Genomic DNA, 23,187 nt, shown 5'->3' with positions numbered 1-23,187 from the left:
CCAGGTCATAACCTGATAGATTTGTATGAATTTGTCAGGTGTTTCAACTCCAAGCATAGCAATCGGAGAATTCTTCTTTTTTGAGTTGTACGTGTGTGTATGTGTGAATGAGCAAGTAAAAGAAATTGAGTGAGAGAAAGATAAAGAGAGAGATGTTTAAGCTGGGAGGTGCAAGTTGTTGCTCCTACAGTATGTTAATGCTGCTTTGCATTTTCAAAATTGTTTATCTCATCCAAAAAGGGCTTAAACTGAGATTTGTTTTTCTGACAATATGTGAAAAAGATGAGAAATAAGAAACAAATGTTTAGGTAAATATATCTACACTGTAAATTGTATTGTATTTGGAAACAGTGTTATGGTAACATACGTACATGTTAAAATACCTCTGTGATTGTTCTGAATTTGCTCTGCTGCACTTTACCTTATTAGAGTGTACTGTATGAGATGTTCAAGCTGGGAGGTATAAATATATCCACACTGTAAATTGTATTGTGTTTAATTTATTAATCGCTGTGCTGTACTTTAGTGTGTGTGTGTGTGTGTGTGTGATGCATTGTGTCCTTTATGCACAGTATAAATAAATGAAAAAAAATCATTAAGAACTTTACTGGCTTGAAGAAGGAATGACTGCCGAAATGTATTTGCACCGTACTGAATAAACTATTTTGTGTGCTTGAATGTACCCTGTACTTGGCCCCTGAATGTAACATGTGGCCCCTTAATGGCCCCTGTTACAGAAAAATCCTAGAACCACCACTGGTTGGAACTGAACTACATGTTTTCTATGTTCTATATGTGAATGTGAAGAAAAAAATTCAAACATAGAAAGAATTTAATTGCATAGAAATAGCACACACACATATGTATATGTATAAAATTAAATAAGTAAGCAACTCCAAAGCAAAAATAAACAAACAAATAAATAAATTTTTTTTTTTTTTTTTAATTGTGGAAAATTCATTTCAAATGTGAAAATAAAGCAATTCCTATGAGAAATATCACATTTAAATAAATGTATATATTTATATAAAATTCCTATGTTAAAAGAAATTAATTTGCAGTTAACTAATCAATCGTGCAATTAAATGTGTATTAATTCAAATCATGATTTTAATTACTTCAAAATAAATGTATCATATGTAAAAAATACTAATCAGAATATATGCAATCTATACACACACACACACACACACACACACACACACACACACACACACAAACACATATTTAAACATTTTTTCAAATTGAGTACATATTTATTAAACTCAAGTCAGAAACCTCGAACATCACCTTTCCTTGAAGTAGTTGTTTGGAGGTGGTGACATCTGCAGGTAAGAAGCCAAGTTCCTGTAGGTACTTCCTGTTGTCACCATTGCTAGCCTGAGCACTGTAGAAACAACAACCGTGCCATTTATTCCAAAGAGAAGGAATGTTGAAAAAACAGATCCTGCCAAGTCGCTAATCAGATGTTAGTTACATTTTCACCTTCAGTTAGCTAACAGTCACTTCGTGTTGTAAAATTACATATCAGTCACTTTTTAATTTAGCTAGTAGTCACTTCCAGTGGTAACTTTAGCTAGCAATCACTTCTTGTGATAAATTAAGCTAACAGTCACTTCCTGTGGTAAATTAAATTTAGCTAGTAGTCAAATCCTGTGCTAAATTTAGATATGAGTCAATTCCTGTTATCAAAAAGCTAGTAGTTACTTCCTGTGGTAAATTAAATTTAGCAAGCAGTCAAATAGCTATCCTTTTCTAAAAGCCAGTGGATAAAATACTAGTGGCAAACTCAGCAAATTACCGTAACTTGTAAGCTGGGAAGTTTTTGCCGAGGCGTCGTAGGGGGACTTTAGGCAATGCTAGCAGTTCTCTGGAAATCACCTGCTGTGTAGCATCATCTTGCCATGTATAACCTGTCAGAACAATACAGGAAGTCAGAGATACAGGACAGAACATGAACTAAACACTGAACAAAGAAGCATCGTTAGGGGAAACATATCAATATTCATAAACATCCTGTTCAACTTAGGAACATTGGTATAAAAATCTAGCATAATAGTTGCAATGGTAACTATTTACATTCAGTCCACGTTATTGACGTTCCTGATTAATGAGCAGCTAAATGTGTGTGTACATCATGCTCTTACATGAAGATGAATCTCTGGCTAAACAAAGAAAAGTCCAGAAGGTCAGTTTGTGTGTTCTTAAGAGTTGCAATACAACAAATCCGCACAGTGGAAACAACTTTCTAAAAGAGCATGAGGGTTAAGGATGACTATTGTTTTTTATTTTGGTATTTATAAATCAAAAATTTAATGAATACTTTGTAACTCGACCTTGAGTGTTAGTAAAGCTTAATGAAAGGTTTATTTAAATGTTTGTCTGAAATTTTTCAGTTGTTTATCTCTTAGAAATAATGGAATGCATGGTTTCTATGGTGATGAACAACCTTCCCTTGTTCCCTTGTGATTATTGTTTGTTTTTAAGAAAACTTCGATCTGGACTTCGTTTTTTTCTGTTTTCAGGTTTTGTGTCCTGCCTCATTAACTCACCACACATTATTAGTATCATGGTACAAGTTTTAATGTAACTGGAGCTATTTATTTATTTATTTATCTATTTACCAAAATTTATATTCAAATTTCCTTTCGTTCTTTACACATTTATTGTTTAAAGGTGGGGTCTCTGATATTTGAGAAATGCTTCTGAAAACTGCGTTAGGCCACCAAACAAAACAAAAATCAAAACAAACGTGTATCCAATGAGCAGAAAGGGACGGGCCTTGTCAATATGGGCAGACATAGTGTTCAGTGCTCATGTGTACATATTCACAGCTTGGAGTTTCCAGAGTCAATAACTCCTGAGCTAAACACTGTTACTACACAAAACACGGTTGTAGCTGCGTCTCTACATTACTATGATAGAAAAGAGGTGTTATTTGTGTAGTAACAGCGTTTAGCTCAGGAGTTATTGACTCAGGAAACTCCAATCTGTGAATATGTGACCAACTTCCTGCTCCTTCAGTTCTCTCCAGCGCTGGAAAGCTGATCCTATATTAACACGTCCTACTTCTTACCTTATCGTAAGCCTTTCTTCTCTTTCTTTCTTTGTTTTTATCCTCCATGTCAATGTTAAAACCGCTTCCTGCTAATGTCACACATGCGCACTGAACACTCTCTCTGCATATATTGACAAGACCCGTCCCTTACTGCTCATTGGCCACGTTTGTTTTGATTTTTGTTTAGCTTGTCATCCTGAGACAGTTTTCTGAAGCATTTCTCAAATATCGGAGACCCTACTTTTAATAGCTGCAGTGTTGAATTTTTATTACAGTGTTATTGAAAATGGCGTTTAAACACCTGGCCGTAAACGACCAGTATGAATGAGTTTGAAGTATAGAAATATAAGGAAATGTTAATAAAAAAAAATTCACAGTTCTTATAAGTAATCAAAAATAAATAAATAAATAATTGAAAGACTTGCACGGTAAGTAAGTAAGTCAGAGTGTCAGTAGTAAGCTAATGGAACGTTTCACACGTGTAATGTAGAAGTGAGGTTAGTACCTCTTTTCTTCCTGCTCTAAAGCTTTTATTGTGTTAACTCCACATCACGTTGCTGAACATTTACAATGTGAAATGATGCTGTGTTAGAATCTAACGGCTTCTTATTTAGCAACAGACATGCAATCAGCGCGTGATAACCTCATAACACGTGAAAACCAGGATGCAGTTGAACAACACTGAACAAAAATGTTTCGGTAGATACAGTCAGGTGGCAAAACACTGAACATCGTGTAATTGTGTGCGGTAGCGAGGGGGAAATATCTATAATATCAACAAATGTACATCTGCCCAACTATTCAACAAACTTAAAAAGAGCAAAAACAGATGATAAAGATGTGAAAAATAACAAAACCTGCTCGGGTGCAGAAGCACAGACCTGAAAGTTTTTTCCTCTCTTATGTGAAAGAATGAGACGAGCCTTTACTTAAAACGCCGACGTGCTGGATTTATCCAATCAGGTTGCTGATATCAAATATGCACATGAGAAGAAGGTTGCAGCAGGGTTTAGGCAGAGGTGGGAGTAAGTCACACATGTGCAAGTCACAAGTAAGTCTCAAGTCATGAATGTCAAGTCAAAGTCAAGTCGAGTCTTTTTTAATATTTGTCAAGCAAGTCTCAAGTCTCAAATTTGCGACTTAAGTATGACTCGAGTCAAGTCATACAGTATGACTCGTGAAACAAGGTCAGATTATTAAGAGCCAGGATTCAGTGTTAACCCCGGGGGCAGTAGGAGCAGTGAAACCTCTGACTACACAACCCAGGATTCCCTTTAGCCAGGGTTCACTAGGACCCTGGGGAAATATTTGATGTGTGAGAAGCCTTTCAGTCAGCGAAGAACACCACAGAGCGTTAGCATGAATTCTGAAGAACGTTGGGTTAAATACATAATGAGTAACTGGTGTAAAGCGTTTCTCTTTATTGAATAAGTAATAACGTTAAATTGTTGGACCTCTGTAGACTTTAGTAAAAAAAAAAATAAAAGATCGTTTTGAAGAGAAACAATGTGTGATTGCTGAGAGATTCAGCAGGAGAGAATCAATAGTTTACTCAATATTTAGTAATTAAAAAAGGAAGCTTTCATTTGGTCTTGATTTCCTTCTGGCGTTGGAAAGGTTCTTAGTCACACCATAGTAAGTGTAGTAATTATAAATAAAGGTAAACGTGAATATTTACAATGTGCTGTGATTGAACGTTCTTGCGTATGCACGTGATAAAGACTCAGCGGGATTCTGCTTTCTGTCTCCTCAGAGAAACTTGTTTAAATTCTGTAGCATGTTTAGGGACACTGGTGCTGGCAGGTGCAGGTGTAAATAAGAGATGAAGGGAAATGAGACTGACTGACAATAAAATAGCGTTTTTTTTTGTTTGTTTGTTTTTTTGGCTTTGCAAACAGCAGCCACTGTTATTTCACTCGATTTCAGTCAGACCGACACGACCTGGACTCAGTGTCTGCAAGACAAACATCAAAATACTGTACGCTGTTTATTAGCACAAGCAATACACACAATACACTGATGAAATCATGATGAGATCTGGACTCTGATTGGTCAGAAGGTGGTGATTAGTTGTTTATAACAGCAGCTGTGACAGGAGCACAGATTAAAAATGAATGCCCTCGTTCTGATTTCTGTTTTCATAGCCACGGCTCATTCACAATGATTTTGCTGACAGGTTGCTGATCTGTAAGAAAGGAGTCTCGAGTGTCACGCTGATTTTTCCAAAAGTAGTATGCTTTTTTTTGCGGTTTCTATGGTAACATGACAAGCTTCTGGGTTTTTTTCTTGTTGTTGGTTTTTTTTCATTTTGTCTTCAAGAAAGAGTAAAAAATTGAAGGTGGTGTGGGAATGGTGAGAACTAACTTGTTTAACAAACATACACAACAATAAATGGAGGTAGAGATGAATAAAAAATATAAGGTGTTAAGGTAAAAAATAAGGTGAAAAATAAACCACTTGGGAACAGTTGATTATCTGTTGATTATTTTTCACTCACAGCACAACACACGGTGTGTTATATTTTATTTAATGTCTACAAGAATATATTTTCTATATACTTTTATGTATACTATATACTTTTTTAAAAAAAATTTCTCCAGACCTGGCGATGTTAATGTGCATCTTTTCACTCTTCCTCAGTGCCTACAGGGCAGCATTCATCCATGCCATCATGCTCAAAACCAAAGCTGCCTCTTGGCAGAATTATCTCCTCATGTATTGACCCAGTGAGTCAGTTGGAATGATTACAGAGCCGAGAGTGTGCCGAGGCTTGCCAAAACAATTTTGCATCCAGGCAGGAAGCCTGTTCTCCATCTCTTCTCGCAGGCCTGATGAGCCTCTGGCCACAAAGAAAAAAAAAGAAATCAAATTCCACAACATGCAACAAAAAATCCAGCAGAGAGATAGAAAGGAAGCAAAAAACAAAACGTGTTGGAGACGAGACCCGCCCCCGTACGTCGCCTGTTTTGAATATTTCCCTCCTCGAGAACATCAGTAGGCATGATTAAGAGTTTTTTTTCGCCCACTGCTCATGCTATAATGTCCACTCAGACATGCTGGAGATGCTCCTGGGCATGCTTTGGAATGAGAGGTCACTGACTGAGAGCAGCATTAACAAAGAAATGGATGCATAGCAACGCAGCACATCAAGATCATCTCTTGAAGCATGTCTGGACTTCATTAGCTCTCGATTAGCAAACGACACATCCGAGATTATGTGTTCACATGGAAACCTGATGAAGGGTTTCATATTTTAACTTAACAAGGCTTCAGATGGGGGACAGGGGACCATCCAAGTACGTGTTGTGCCAGCTGCTAGACATCTACCAGCAGTGGTATGAGACCTTGATACAAATATACATTTCTATCATCCACATCAGATTATTGCTTTTTAAAATACAACAATGTGCCCTGCAATGTTGCCCTGTGATGGGTTGGCACTCCGTCCAGGGTGTATCCTGCCTTGATGCCCGATGATGCCTGAGATAGGCACAGGCTCCCCGTGACCCGAGGTAGTTCGGATAAGTGGTAGAAAATGAGTGAGTGAGTGAGTGAGTGAGTGAGTGAGTGAGTAAATACAACAAAAATAATAAAATATGAATACAATTAATTAATTAAAGTATTAATAGTTAATACATTTTAATAATATTGAGGTGCTTTAATCTTTAAGTGCTCCAGGGAAAAGACTGACTATAAATTCTGTATAAAACAGTGAAAAAATCTAATCACATTCTGTGAGTAAAAACCACAAAGTCAAAAATAAGCCACGTTTAAAAGAAATGTTTGCAGCATTTTCTTTCTTTCACCAGCAGTTGTGTAAAGGTTATGGGTAGAGGTCATGGAGGTGAGCAGATCTTTAAGATCTTTACGGCTGGACCATTTCTTTGCCTGTAATGATGAGTCAAGATGAGGAGTTTCGAAGGGAAATTGGTAACCAGTGAAGATTGCGGAGCATGGGACCGATGTGATCAGGATGTTGATTTCCTCATCAGGCAGTGCTGGTATGGACACGATGAATTTTATGAATCGTGTTGAGGAGAACATTGCTGAGCAATAATCCAACTATGATGAAGCAAAGGCAAGGAAACCTGTCTTTGCATGCAGCTAAGTGTGGAGTTTGGAGATAATCTTGAGGTGGAGATTTTAGGAATATATATGCATAGACATAGAAAGTTAAATAGGGGTCAGACTTTATAACATCTTGCTCAGAGAAGTTTATGTGTGTTCTGGAAGAATGTTGTACCTGCAGAGGGAGGCTAAAGATTTGATCAGAAGCTCTAAGCCCCAGTTGGGGCCTTGAATAAGGCCCTTAACCGTCTGTACTCCAGGGTCTGTATTAGAGCTGACCCTGTTCTCTGACCCTTGACTACATAACAAGCTGGGATATGCAGTGAAAAGTATCTCAGCATGCTGTAAGGTAGACAGGACAAATAAAGGTTTCTCCTAAATGTGAAATACACTTCTGTGAAATGATGCTCCATGATTGCTGATGACCTGGCTGAGGTGGAGACTGTGAAGATGCTGAACCTGATAACTGATCCTTGTGACACGCCAAAGGAGACATGAGTCATGAGTGTCATGAGAATTACAGTCAACTCCGATATTCCTTCTAAATAGGAGAGGAACCAGCTCAGGGTGAGCAGGGAGAGCCAGGCCACTGTGTCACAGTGATGAAAGGTCAAGAAAAATGAAGATGAACCCCTGTTAGCTGCTGGCAGTAACTTGGATCAGAGCAGGTTCTGTAGGATTCTGTAGACAAAGCTTTTTCATACATTTACATTTACAGCATTTGGCAGACACCTTTATCCAGAGCTATGTACATAAGTGCTTAAATCTCTAACATTGAATACATTAATGCTGGCTCACTAAGTTACATACTTAAGATACCATGACTTTTTTAAATGCAAAAGATAAGGAAAGAAGTGCTAGTTGAAGTGTTTCCTGAATAAGTAGGTCTTCAACCGCCGCTTGAAAATAGCCAGTGACTCAGCTGTCCGGACCTCTAGGGGAAGTTCATTCCACCACCTTGGTGCCAGTACAGAGAAGAGTCTTGTAGTATACTTGCCTCTTACCCTGAGAGATGGTGGAACCAGTCGAGCAGTGCTGGTAGATTTGAGGGTGCGGGGTGCAGTGCGAGGAGTAATGAGGGCTTTGAGGTAAGAGGGAGCTGGTCCATTTTTGGCTTTGTAGGCCAGCATCAGTGTTTAAATCTGATGCGTACAGCTACCGGAAGCCAGTGGAGGGATCGCAGCAGCAGGGTGGTATGCGAGAACTTTGGTTGAAGACAAGCCGTGCAGCTGCATTTTGGATAATTTGCAGAGGACGGATTGCGTTCATAGGTAGACCTGCCAGAAGTGCGTTGCAGTAATCCAGTCTAGAAATGACAAGAGACTGAACAAGTACCTGAGCAGCCTGTGTGAACAAAAATGGCCGAATCCTTCTAATGTTGTAGAGAAGAAACCGACATGAGCGAGTCACATTAGCAACATGAGAGGAAAAGGACATACAGGTTGTTCAGAGACATAAGATGATCCTACAGTTGGGTGGCAACCACTTTCTTCACGCTTTAGACAGAAATTCCAAATGTTTGAGACGAGACCCGATAATAGCTGGTTTGAAAATCAAGCAGATGTATAGAGAGATGTTCACAATATGATTGATGACAAAACAAGTGAATGGGGATAAACAATCGTGATCTAGTTGTAGGAAAAGCATCCGAGGCACAATGGGATGACAATGATGTGTTAAATGTCACCCAGCGCAACCTCAAAAGAATGGACAAGCATGAAGGATTGGTTGATCCTGATGCCAAAAATTAGCAGAAAAAAAAATTCTGAAAAAATAAGTCTTTCATTCAGGAGAAACATAAAAAGGCACACACCAAATAGTGTTAATAAGAAGAAGAATACAAGCCAGTGGGAGTTAAACAGCACAGACGCAGTCACAGCAAGGGGCGACCACTAAACTGTGCAACATTCCCTGAACTCTCGAAATCATCAGGATAAGAGATTTTCATTTGAAGGCTGAATGAGAAAACATAACTTGGACAAACCTCCCTACATCTCAGTCATTTAAAATAGAAAGAATGTATGTATATTTAGCAGAGATGTTTATATAAAGCTGTTTTTTAATGATATGAAATCCAGTGAGAGCTGAAGAGGTGAGGTTTCAGAGGCTTGCTTAAATGCCCAAGTATTGGGATTAGAACTCCCAACCTATCCAACATTAGACCAGCACCACAAACACTGGCCAACACAAACACTTTAACACTCTCTCGGAGACACAATAAAGACTTGTACAGATCCTTGTCTACTGATATTAGTAGAAAACATTTGGTAAATAGACACTAGTGTTAATTTCGTCAGACAAGACGAGACGAAAAATGTTTGTCAACAACCTTTTTTTTTCATGACTAAGACGAGACGATGACAAGACTGCACCACTGTCCAAAAACGCTGACTAAGACTAAATTAACATGCATTATCGTTGACGAAAAAAGACGAGGCGAAAATGTTTTGTATAAAATAAAAACTAAGATAAAATCTCTCTTCATTTTCGTCTACAATTGTCTCTGCTTTTTCATCAGCTGTTACGCCTTTAAAATATTCACAACGAGTTCGCGGCTTCGCGCTGTCTAGTGTGTGCGTAGAAACAATTCGTCCACATGCCACTCAAAAATAAAATCCTGAGCGCAAGTCCACCCCTGGTCTAGTCAGGCTTTTTGTGTTAAATTATATTTCCTGTCGCTGCGCAGGCTCTTTTATTGTACATGACAGCTTATGTCCCGATGACCGGTCTTTGCATTACGATTAAAAGCAGCATCAATAAAGTAAAAAATGTGATGTGCAGTCAAGTTTGAGTGTTTGCACTGTTTAAACGTGTGTTCTCAACTTCTCACTGATACTTTTGTGATTCGTGGAGTTTTGACAAGTTTTATAGCCTTGATATTGTTTCTTATTCAAAAGTGGTGACAGAAAAAACTCAGCACCCCCCCAACCTGAAACCTCTTCCCACCCCCCTGTCACAATCACATCATAATCAAAATGAATAATTAGGCTTAAAAACAAATGTATATGTAAGGGAATCAAGTTTAACAATTACATGTAATATTGCTCCAAATATCATCAATAATGGTGTGTGCAATACCATGTATAACTTGCATTAAGTTGGTAATTTATATATATATATATATATATATATATATATATATATATATATATATATATATATATATATATATATGTATATATACATATATATATATATATATGTATATATACATATATATATATATATATATATATATATATATATATATATATATATATATATATATATATACCTACAGTTTTGATCTTAGGCTTTTCATTAAGTTATTTATTTCCACTATAACACTTGTGTTCCTGATATTATTGCATTTAATGAGGCCTCATTGTATTTATTCTTACAATAGATTCCAGATGTGGTCAAGCTACAATTTTTTGACTAAAACTAGACTAAAACGACGAGACTTTTAGTCGACTAACAAAAAAAGATATGTGAATGACTAAATATTACTAAAACTAACAAGGACATTTGGCACAAGACTAAGACTAAGACTAAATTAAAAATAGGTGACGAAATTAACACTAATAGACACCAAGACATTATTCAAAATGAACAGATCATTTATTCTTAATGGATAAAAAGAAAGATAAGTTGTGATAATAATGTGATGTTCTGTTGCATGTGCAGACAAATTATTCATTCATTCTCTGTAGCATTTCTGAGGAGGAATCCTGAGTCTATAGTGATCTAAAGTTTGAATCCGGATGTTGCTATAGCGTGTGTGTGTGCCCTGCGATGGGTTGGAACTCCGTCCAGGGTGTATCCTGCCTTGATGCCCGATGACGCCTGAGATAGGCACAGGCTCCCTGTGACCTGAGGTAGTTCTAGTTCGGATAAGCGGTAGAAGATGAATGAATGAGTGAATGTTGCTATAGCAGAGTGAGCAGGAGTCCAAAATCGAGTTAAAACAAATAAAATCCAAATCTGACTTCCAAACCAGATGTAAGAGCATTCCATGCTAATCAAATCTGAAGCGTAAATGTATCAAATGTCCCACGGAGCATGGCTAGCAATTTGCAGTGCAGCTTCAGGTGAAGGTGCAGATTGCTGTAGCTCGACACTCCTGTGACTGGCAAGAAGTTGGGTTGATCCTGTGCATAGAAGAAGCCAAGGATATTTTGATGGGGATGGAACTGATGCAGAGATAATTCATAGCAGCATCCTGGTGCAATATCTTCCTCTACACTCCTCAGTTAGTCAGTATGGACAGGAGCAGATTGCTTTCTGATTGCTTTTGGAATCTGAAATTGTCTCGACCTCTTAATCGTCCACAGCCCCATTAACCACCATCTGTGTTTCGGCTGGTTGCTTTCAAATGTACATAAGACGACTAGCATCGATAAACGTATGCTGTAGCACTCTAGCACTTATAAAAAACAAACTGTGAGCACTGAACAATCAAAAACTTACCTGTGATAAGTGTGTGTGTGTGTGTGTGTGTGTATACACATGTTTTTAAAAGTAAGTCACTTCAAAGAAATCTGACAAAAGACAAGCGTTAATTGTGAATACTTACTAAAGTCTTGGCGGTCACGACTAGCCTCTTATAAATGCATATTTGAGGCATTTATATTGGTGTGTGTATGTGTGTGTGTGTTTGTGTGTGTGTGTGTGTTTTTGAGAGAGCGAGAATATAAAGGACTCTATTATGCACATGCGAGACTTCCCACTTGTGAGGAATATTGATCAAAGCCCAGAAAGGTACAAGAGCCGTCCTCAAAGCAGCTGAATCTGAAGTGGCTGCAATCAGATAAAACCATCAAAGGTTACTTCCCAAACTAGGCCTACAGCACACACAATAACCACATGAATCTGTGATCAAAGATCTCAGCCTGGGCCAATAAAACACGAATAATCCTGTCGCCACGGAGCGGCCAGCACGGCCAGGTGCTGCTGGGGATACATCTTCACCAGAAAGAAACCGTGAAGATAGCTGAGGAGAACAGCTGAAAATTCACAATAGGTCTGGATTAATTTCTCTGTTTACTGATCGACAAAGCATCAAGTGTCTGAGACTATTATATATATCATTGTATCATGTGACATTATCACGACATGTATCACGGTGGCTTAGTGGTTAGCACGTTCGCCTCACACCTCCAGGGTTGGGGGTTCAATTCCCGCCTCCACCTTGTTCATGTGGAGTTTGCATGTTCTCCCCGTGCCTCGGGGGTTTCCTCCGGGTACTCTGTTTTCCTCCCCCGGTCCAAAGACATGCATGGTAGGTTGATTGGCATCTCTGGAAAATTGTCCGTAGTGCGTGAGTGTGTGAGTGAATGAGAGTGTGTGTGTGCCCTGTGATGGGTTGGCACTCCATCCAGGGTGTATCCTGCCTTGATGCCCGATGACGCCTGAGATAGGCACAGGCTCCCCGTAACCCGAGGTAGTTCGGATAAGCGGTAGAAAATGAGTGAGTGAGTGAGTGAGTGAGTGAGTGAGTGAAAAAAAACTGTCAAGTCATTAGTATTTTGTTTAATGTAAATGCTCAATATTCACTTTTTGCTAACTTTACTGGAAGTCACTGGATTAGCATGGTACAAGATGCTAGTCATGAAAGGATGCTAGTAAAACATCTGTGTAGCTTTGAATCCTCAACAAATGTTGTTCCAGTGTGTCTGGTCCTTGTTCTTTTTTCACACTGAGTGTCTGAGTGTCTGACTCACCGCAGCTGCCTCCGAATGGCTGCCGCCAAAGAGCTGTGCTAGTCACATTGTTAACTTCACCCTCGCATTGAGTGAATGCTGACCTTCTGCAGGTGCAGTTAGCACATAAACTCTCACAATTAAATAAAACTACACCAGTCACACAGCTAGCAAACATCTGCGTAGCCCACACTCTCAACACCCTTCAAATTCAGTGGAATTGTTCCAGATCCATCTGCCGTCCTGTTTGGTTCCTGCCAACAAAACACAATGTACGTCACAACACATGTCAAACACCTGCAGAGCTCCATGGAGGAAAGGGTGATATCAAAAACCAACAAGTTAGAAAAAGGTTTTAGAAAAACCTACAGTACACCACTGCTGTATTTTATATAAAAAAGTCAAGATTGAGTAAAACATTATTATTATTATTATTATTATTATTATTATTATGAAAAAAAATGAATGTCATAATACCCAGAACAGAATATGTTGCCCAGACACCAGCAGTTACACTGCATCTGTATATTCTCATTCTTCTGTATGTTTAATGTCATATAAATCTGCAGAACAGTTTCCTGAGCAGCAAAAACAAGACAGGAGTCACAGCTACTGGATGTAGGGATTTGAGATATTCTTCCTCTCTGGTAGAAAGGTGGTACTGCAGGCTAGGTGCGAATGAACTGTTTTCCTACTACGGAAACGTACTAAGAGTACTGGATAGTTAGAAGTACTGAATAGTTAGAAGTACTGAGTATTTAATAGTCTTGAATAGTTATGAGTTCTGAATGGTTGAGGGTACTGAGTAGTTAAGAGTACTGAATATTTAACGGTTCTGAATAATTAAGAGTACGGAGTAATTAAAAGTATTTATACGTTAGAAGTACTGAATAGTTAAGAGTTTTGAATAGTTAGGAGTACTGAGTAATTAAAAGTACTTAATAGTTAGGAGTACTGAATAGTTAGGAGTACTGAGTAATTAAGAGTATTGTATAGTTAGGAGAACTGAGTAATTAAGAGTACTGAATAGTTAGGAGTACTGAGTAATTATTCATTCATTCATTCACGGGGAGCCTGTGCCTATCTCAGGCGTCATCGGGAATCAAGGCAGGATACACCCTGGACGGAGTGCCAACCCATCACAGGACAGAACTGAGTAATTAAGAGTACTGAATAGTTAGGAGTACTGAGTAATTGAGAGTACTTAATAGTTAGGAGTACCAAATAGTTAGGAGTACTGAGTAATTAAGAATACTGAATAGTTAGGAATATTGAATAGTTAGGAGTACTGAGTTATTAAGAGTACTGAATATTTAGGAGTACTGATTAATTCAGTACATTTGTTGTTTGTGTTATTGTAATACTCAAATATGTTAAGAAGAGAAAAATACCTTTTATTTCTGAAATATTAACTGTGATGTGTGAAATGTGTTTCAGTTTATTTTCTCTATACAGCTGCAGCATCATTTTTTCAATGTCAGACATTAGAAAACGACATTAGAAAAGCCCAGATCATGAGTGTAGAGAGTTTTAGAGTTTTACAGGTAAATCCTTACATACCATCATTTAGCTCTGAAACACCAGTGTTTGTTTCACCTGCTCTAAAGTGGGACCAAACTTTAAAGATGTTTTCAGAATTGTTGGGGAAAACTCAACAATACTCAACAAATGTAAAGTAAAAATATGAAAATACACATGTAATCTAAATAAATATACATATCTTGTTTCTTTATGTATTTATATATATTCAACAATTCTGAAAACATCTTTAAATGTATATATTGCTGCTGCCCTGCCTCGACAGTCCCTAAAATCACTTCTGACTGGAAATGTAAGAAATAAAAATGTAAAATTTGAGAGATGGAACAAAAATCCTGTTTAATCTGTTGCTCCTGAGCTGCCACGATTCATCCTGAACATGCTGTAATAGAGGCTCATAAAGAGCGATTATCTGGTCCATAAAATCTTCTGGAAAACGTGTAAATCAGCTCAGATACGTCAAACAAGCAAAAGACATGAAAGCAGTCGGAGTTCAAGGTGACAGTCACGAGCAAGCAGCCAATCTAGAGAAAGAAAGTGTAGTCTAATCAGATATCAATAAGAAAGTGCTGTAGATTTTGCCTCAGTTCTAATAATAATTTCTTTGTAATTCTTTGTAATTAGATATAGCAATAATGCTAATCATCTGATTAGCCACCAGCTGTATGTTTCATCTATATTTTTGTCTATTAACTTAAAGTCTCCTTGTTAGAAAAACATTTCTAATGTATTAGCGTTTGTTCAGCTATACTGTGAGGGGTTCACAGAGGTGGAAGGATTAGATTCCATATGTGGAGGTTTTAATGAAGAAAAGGCACAACAAGCAAATCCAAAACAGGCAATAGATCCAAAAACAATAACGCTACCCAACAACACAAAAACAAAGCAAAGGTCGAAAGACAATGGCAAAACAAACGGCTCGACAAGGTAGCTAGCACTAACAATATTTCACATGGTGTCTATAAAATCACTGGACTAAATAAAGTGCTTCAATATTCTGGTGAGGTTCCCTCTGGTGGTCTGAGTGGGAACTGCAGGTGGCATCGTTGCATATATCCAGATAGCTAGCTAAACATTTAAAACTCTGGACTCCAGGGTCTTGCTAAAGCCCCTTGCTAGCTTTCTGCTTGCTAATATGACCCTGAATTTGCATTAGCCTATAGTTTCTCATCCACATGTATTTTCCTTTGAGATTTTTCCTTTTGTCAATTAAAAATTATTTTTTAACAATAAAAAAACATTTTCAGGTCAGTGAGATAAAAAAAATTGTCCTCTATACTGATCTAATGACCTTCTGTTTTTCTGTCTATTATCATTTGAACACTGCTTCAAAATGACCATCATAAAAAAAAAAGAAAAAAATCCTTGCGAGAGGGATTGTGGGTATTAAGAGTGTGGTTGTCTGGCGTGGAACATTCGGTTGCCAGGGAACGGAGTCAGCGAGGTCAAATAAAGTGTTTGATATTCATAAACGCTTCGGTTATGAGGGCTCCTGAGTGACAGCTAACATTTCACATTGTCTCCATTGGTGTGTGTGTGTGTGTGTGTGTGTGTGTGTGATTTACATGTTCAGAAATAGAAAATAAATAAATTAAGCTCTGGCCTTAATAAATTAATAAATTTAACTGGTTTGATTGCTAGACATTTTGTTCTGTTACCTAACGGAAAATAATTTGTGTGTGTGTGTGTGTGTGTGTGTGTGTGTGTGTGTGTGTGTGTGTGTGTGTGTGTGAGTGTGTTCCCGGGGTTCCAATAAGCATTCCTGACTAGCTGTTGTGTTCTGAAAAGCTGGACACCCACATAAACATCCTCACAGATGTCTGTCTATTCTCTCTCTCTCTCTCTCTCTCTCTCTCTCTCTCTCATCAACACACTCTCAACACACACATGCTCTCTCTCGCTCTCTCAACACACACACACACACACACAGGTAAGTTACAGGTGCAATCACTATAGAAATAATCTCACGTTTTTAGACATGTAACGTATCACTATTTTGCTCATGATTCATTTATTTTCACCTGATTCATTTTTAATTGATTTGTTTATTTTTAATTGGTTCATTTTTCAGGTAATTTATATAGAGATTACATAATAAATCTCTAATAAATGTTCAATATTCCTTATTTATTTTTAAATGATTTGTTTCCATTTAAGATGACTGATTTATTATTAACATCATTCGTTCATTTTAAACATGGCTTCTAAATTCAATGTTTCAGCTATTTTCTATTGATTCATTTTAACTGAACTCAATTAATTTATTTTCAAATGATTCTTTTTTTCATAAAGCACCAGCAGTGTTGATATTTGGTTGTGGCGTTTATGGTGCTACTGAATAAAGTTAAGATTATAACATTGATTTCTGACATAAAGCTCCGCCTCCATACTTTAGACCATGCCCCCTGTCTGAAGGTGCCTTCAGTGTGGAGATTACTCACTCTACTACACTTACTGTCTGTCTGTCTGCCTTTCCATCTGTCTGTCTGTCTGTCTTTTGTTCTAGCTGTCTGTCTGTCTGTCTGTCTGTCTGTCTATCGGTCTCTTTTTCACACACACACACATAAAATCATAAGCACATACCCCCCCCCCCCCCCCCACACACACACACACACACACACACACAAATATAAAAACAATCACACACGTACAAATCTAAAAACAATCTCACACACACAGACACAAACACACACACAAATGCTAAATTATTACAATTTTGTATTGTTTTCTGGTTTGTAAAATGTTATAATAATATTGTTTTGTATCTCCCTAAGCCATTTCACACACACACACACACACACACACACACACACACACACACACACACACACACAAAAAGTTGATTTAGTATTTGTTTGTGTGTTTGGAGAGCAGGTATGGTGTGTGTGTGTGTGTGTGTGTGTGTGTGTGTGTGTGTGTGTGTAAGAGACAGAGACGATAAACGAGGGCTCAACGCGGTCGATCGATGCTATTGATCCTGTGTCATTGTGCGGTTGGGCGTCTGCATCACAAATTGCGCAATTTCTACTCCAGACAAGAGATAAGGAGGAGCTGATGGACTCAATGCCCCCCAGCTCGATGACAAGAACAACAACAACACACACTTACATACACACACATACACACACACAAGGAGAGGTGTGTAAGTGGTGAGGGACACGTCACATCACAGGACTGTGAGGTCTGTATAGAGACATACACATGTCAAGCCAAGAACCCAAATTTATTTTAGTTTACAGCTATATTTCTGCCAAGCGTGCACACTCACACACAGTCACACACACACACACGTCTGCAATACTGTCTAAATCTGAAATAAAACACCACCACATCACGGCACGTCAATCACAAGCCACAGTTTTTTTCAGATGCCATCTGTGTCCAAGAAAAAAAAGAAAGTAGGAAAGAGAGGAAAGCGTAGGAGGGAGGGAGAGAAAGGAGAGAAAGTGCATGCCCCCTCTTCCCTTCCATCTGATCCCTCATTCTTTATTCGTTTCAGGTAATTGGGGTAGCCTCCTGCTTTCCTCTAATAGTCATTAGCACAGTGCTAATTGTGGCAGCATGCCTTCCATACTTTTCAGATCTCGTTGACGTCTGATCAGAAATCCAGGATGAGACACAAGACCACACACACACACACACACACACACACACACACACACACACACACACACACACACACACAGACAGGTGCTGCCACCTAGTGGATGAGATTGAATCCTACAGTTTAAAGCCAAGACCGTAATACTTTTACAAGAGGAAAGACAGACAGCTTGACAGAAAGTTAGACAGACTACAAAAGTCAGGGAGAGGAACCTAAAAAAAACAGATGTTTGTTAAGACCATAAAGGTAGACAGGAAGCGGGACAGTGACAGAGAACACTGAAGAAACAGACAGGTTGGGCAGATAAAGAAAACATCACAGATAGAGACGGGAGAGGCAGACAGATAGACTGAGACAAAAAGCTAGAATGATAAACAGATGTAAGAGACAGATGTAAAGGAAGTTACAGAGAGAGACTGTTCAATTGAAGGCAGGTGATGAGAAAGTGAGAGGGACAGCCAGGGTAATGAAACAGAGTGTGGAAAAGAGACTGGTAGACAGGTAATGAGACAGATCACAAAACAGTCAGGAACAGTTGAAAGACAGGTAGAAAGACAGGATAAGAAATGGCATTTCAGAAAGGGTTACTGCTATTAGATAGTGTCAGTAGTGTTTCACTGTGTGAGTAGTATAACACTGTGTCATTGGTGTTACACTGTGTCAGTAGTATTACAGTGTGTCATTAGTTACACTGTGTCAGTAGTGTTACACTGTGTCATTAGTTACACTGTGTCAGTAGTGTAATATTAATGACATATTGTAACACTACTGACACAGTGTAACACTAATGGCATATTGTAACATTACTGACACAGTGTAACTAATGACACTGTGTCAGTAGTGTTACAATATGTCATTAATATTAGACTGTGTCAGTAGTATTACACCATTTCAGTAGAATTACACTGTGCCACACCTAGTCATTAGTGTTACACTGTGTAAGAAGTATTACATCATGTCAGTAGTAATACAATGTATCACTGTGTTACACTGTGTTACAATGTTACACTGTGTCAATAGTATTACTCTCCATCAGTAGTATTACACTGTATAAGTAGTATACACTCTGTCAATGGTATTACTCTCTGTCAATAGTATTACTCTCCGTCAGTAGTATTACTCTCCGTCAGTAGTATTACAGTCTCAGTACTATTAAACTGTCTCAGTAGTGTTACTCTGTGTCATTAATGTTAAACCGTGTCAGTAGTATTCGGGCCATTAGCATTACTCTCAGTAGCATTACTCTCCATCAGTAGTATTACATTGTGTTATTAGTGTTACACTGTGTCAGTAATATTACACTCCATCAGTAGTATTACACTCCATCAGTAGTATTACACTGTCATTAGTGTTACACTGTGTCAGTAGTATTACACTGTGTCAGTAGTATTACACTGTCAGTAGTATTACACTCCATCAGTAGTATTACACTGTCATTAGTGTTACACTGTGTCATTAGTGTTACACTGTGTCAGTAGTATTGCACTGTGTCAGTAGTATTACACTGTGTCAGTAGTATTACACTGTCAGTAGTAGTACACTCCATCAGTAGTATTACACTGTCATTAGTGTTACACTGTGTCATTAGTGTTACACTGTGTCAGTAGTATTACACTGTGTCAGTAGTATTACACTCCATCAGTAGTATTACACTCATTAGTGTTACACTGTGTCAGTAGTATTACACTGTGTCAGTAGTATTACACTGTCAGTAGTATTACACTCCATCAGTAGTATTACACTGTCATTAGTGTTACACTGTGTCATTAGTGTTACACTGTGTCAGTAGTATTACATTGTGTCAGTAGTATTACACTCCATCAGTGGTATTACACTGTCATTAGTGTTACACTATGTCAGTAGTATTGCACTGTGTCAGTAGTATTACACTCCATCAGTAGTATTACACTGTCAGTAGTGTTACACTGTGTCAGTAGTATTGCACTGTGTCAGTAGTATTACACTCCATCAGTAGTATTACACTGTCATTAGTGTTACACTGTGTCAGTAGTATTGCACTGTGTCAGTAGTATTGCACTGTGTCAGTAGTATTACACCCCATCAGTAGTATTACACTGTCAGTAGTGTTACACTGTGTCAGTGGTATTGCACTGTGTCAGTAGTATTACACTCCATCAGTAGTATTACACTGTCATTAGTGTTACACTGTGTCAGTAGTATTGCACTGTGTCAGTAGTATTACACTCCATCAGTAGTATTACACTGTCAGTAGTGTTACACTGTCTCAGTAATATTAAACTGTGTCATTAGTGTTACACCATGTCAGTAGAATTACATTGTGTCATTAGTGTTACTCTGTGTCAGTAGTATTACACTGTCTCAGTAGTATTACACAGTGTCATTAGTGTTACACTGTGTCAGTAGTTTTACACTGTGTCAGTAATATTACACTGTGTCAGTAATATTACACTGTCTCAGTAGTATTACACTGTCTCAGTAGTATTACACTGTGTCATTAGTGTTACACTGTGTCAGTAGTATTACACTGTGTCAGTAATATTACACTGTGTCAGTAGTATTACACTGTCTCAGTAGTATTACACTGTGTCAGTAGTATTGCAAAGTGTCAGTAGTATTACACTCCATCAGTAGTATTACACTGCCATTAGTGTTACACAGTGTCAGTAGTATTGCACTGTCTTACGGTAGTAGTGTTACACTGTCTCAGTAGTATTACACTGTGTCAGTAGTATTGCAAAGTGTCAGTAGTATTACACTCCATCAGTAGTATTACACTGTCATTAGTGTTACACTGTGTCATTAGTGTTACATTGTGTCAGTAGTATTGCACTGTGTCAGTAGTATTACACTGTGTCAGTAGTATTACACTGTCAGTAGTAGTACAGTCCATCAGTAGTATTACACTGTGTCAGTAGTATTGCAAAGTGTCAGTAGTGTTACACTGTCTCAGTAGTATTACACTGTGTCAGTAGTATTGCAAAGTGTCAGTAGTGTTACACTGTCTTACGGTAGTAGTGTTACACTGTCTCAGTAGGATTACACTATGTCAGTAGTATTGCAGTGTCAGTAGTGTTACACTGTCTTAGTAGTGTTACACTGTCTCAGTAGTATTATATTGTGTCAGTAGTGTTACACTGTGTCAGTATTAAACTGTGTCAGTGAACTTACACTGAGTCATTACTGTTACACTGTCATTAGCATTACATAGTTACATTTTTTAATTCAATTCAATTTATTTGTATGGCACTTTTAACAATTCCGATTGTCTCAAAGCAGCTTTACAGGCATATGGAAACAGATAGGATTACAAAAAAAAAGAAAGAAATATATAATAATAATAACAATAAGTTAAATAAATGAATGCATACAATTAAAATTAATTTAAAAAAGATTAACTTAAAATATAAAATACTATATATCTATCCCTATCCCTAATGAGCATGCCGGAGGCTACGGCGGCAAGGAAAAACTCCCTGAGATGATAAAAGGAAGAAACTTTGAGAGGAACCAGGTTCAGAAGTGAACCTCATCCTCATTTGGGTGACACTCTACAGTAAATAGTGTAAATGTAAATAATAATAATAATAATAATAATAATAACAATAATAATAATAGTAAATAATAATAGTGCAACTGAGAGATTAAATCTCTCAAATCTATAGTTTAAGACAAATCTTCATTTGTACAAAGTATTGGCACCCCTCTATGATCCCTATGCATGAGAATGGGCTGTGTGTGTGTGTGTGTGTGTGTGTGTGTGTGTGTGTGTGTGTGTGTGTGTGTGTGTGTATTGCTGTTGTCTCTGTCTTTCTATACTTTTTCTGTACAGCTGAACAGAGAGACTTTGCCCTTCTAACACAGCATGGAATTGAAAAGCCTCTCTATCTCTCTGGGCCATGGAGGAGTGCACTCAACCTTTCATCATCCCTCTTTCATCTGCCCACATGATGGAGCGATGCAACAGACCGCGGAAAAGACGGGCGAGTGTGTCAGTCTTGGAACCAATCGCTACACATCCCCTTCCAAGAAGAAACGCTGATTTCTCTTGACAAAACCAGACACCACATTGAAAATAAAGTGTGTGTGTGTGTATGGGAGAGAGAGAGAGAGAAAGAGAGAGAGAGATTCTGGCAAACATCACCTAGTCTTATTTTTACTCGAATTTGCACTAAACCCATATAAAAACATGAATGGAAATGAGAAAGAAAAAAAATAAATAAATAAGCAGCTGCTGCTTTTCTACTTGGCTGTAAACTAATTAAAAAGACAGAATAAATAATGGTAGACAGGAAGACAGATCAGATAGGCAGGTAGCACATAAAAACAAACAGGTAGAAAGGAGCAGGATTGAGACCAACAGACAGACACTGAAACAGACAAGTAGATGGGATTGGGATTGAGATGCAGACAAACAGGCATAGAGACAGAAAGATAGACAGGACTGGCAATGATACAGAGGGATAGACAGATCGGCAGTGAAACAGACAGGTAGACAGGATCAGACAGACAGATGACCAGATTATGAGACAGATAGATGGACAGACTTTTTGTTAAAGTGAAACAAAAGACAGATAAACACATTCAGGAAAACATACAAAGGTGGAGACAGGACTACAACTGAAAACAGCCCAAAATAAACATGTGGGAAAAAACGTGTTGCCATGGGAACCGTGATGTAATTCACAAAGAGGGAAAGATGACAGAAGCCTCTTTATTTAGGAAATTCTGGCGGACAGGAAATAGGTCATACCAGAGCCCCAAAGTCCCATCCAGGAGGACAGAGCGACAAGAGGACAGAATGAAAGGAGGAGAAATAGGAGGACAGAGTGACAGGAGGACAAGGTGACCGAAGGAAGGAGACAGGAGGAGAGAGTTACAGGAGGAGGAGAGAGTTACAGGAGAGAGAGAGAGAGAGAGAGAGAGAGTGAGAGAGAGAGAGAGAGAGAGAGAGAGAGAGTGAGAGAGAGAGTGAGAGAGAGAGAGAGAGTGAGAGAGAGAGAGAGAGAGAGAGAGAGAGAGTGAGAGAGAGAGAGAGAGAGAGAGAGAGAGAGTGAGAGAGAGAGTGAGAGAGAGAGAGTTGTGGGAGTGATACCTTGCTGGGCGAGTTGTTGAATGAGGTTCCTCAGATGCTGCAGAGCTGCTGGAGATGCGTCGTAAGTGTAAAGAATTGAAACAGGAAATCGCTGACATTGACCAAACACAGCATCTGCAACACACACACACACACACACACACACACACACACACACACACAC

The 23,187-nt window shown here is 38.3% G+C and overlaps 1 protein-coding gene across 1 annotated transcript in view; it reads right to left on the bottom strand.

Annotated features, from left to right (window-relative positions):
• ptprn2 (protein tyrosine phosphatase receptor type N2) overlaps nt 1-23,187 on the bottom strand; it is a 203,023-nt gene that overhangs the window by 136,195 nt on the left and 43,641 nt on the right. Inside the window, exons 3-5 of the mRNA XM_060875294.1 lie at nt 23,025-23,138; nt 1,802-1,913; nt 1,291-1,387 (exon numbers count right to left, since the gene is read on the bottom strand). Coding sequence (XP_060731277.1) covers nt 1,291-1,387; nt 1,802-1,913; nt 23,025-23,138 — 323 coding nt within the window. The remainder of the gene's footprint in view (nt 1-1,290; nt 1,388-1,801; nt 1,914-23,024; nt 23,139-23,187) is intronic.

The sequence above is a fragment of the Tachysurus vachellii genome, chromosome 7, assembly GCF_030014155.1.
Source record: "Tachysurus vachellii isolate PV-2020 chromosome 7, HZAU_Pvac_v1, whole genome shotgun sequence".
NCBI lineage: Eukaryota > Metazoa > Chordata > Actinopteri > Siluriformes > Bagridae > Tachysurus > Tachysurus vachellii.
The sequence above is the reverse complement of the archived record's forward strand: the minus strand, read 5'-3'. Positions and strand labels throughout refer to the sequence as shown.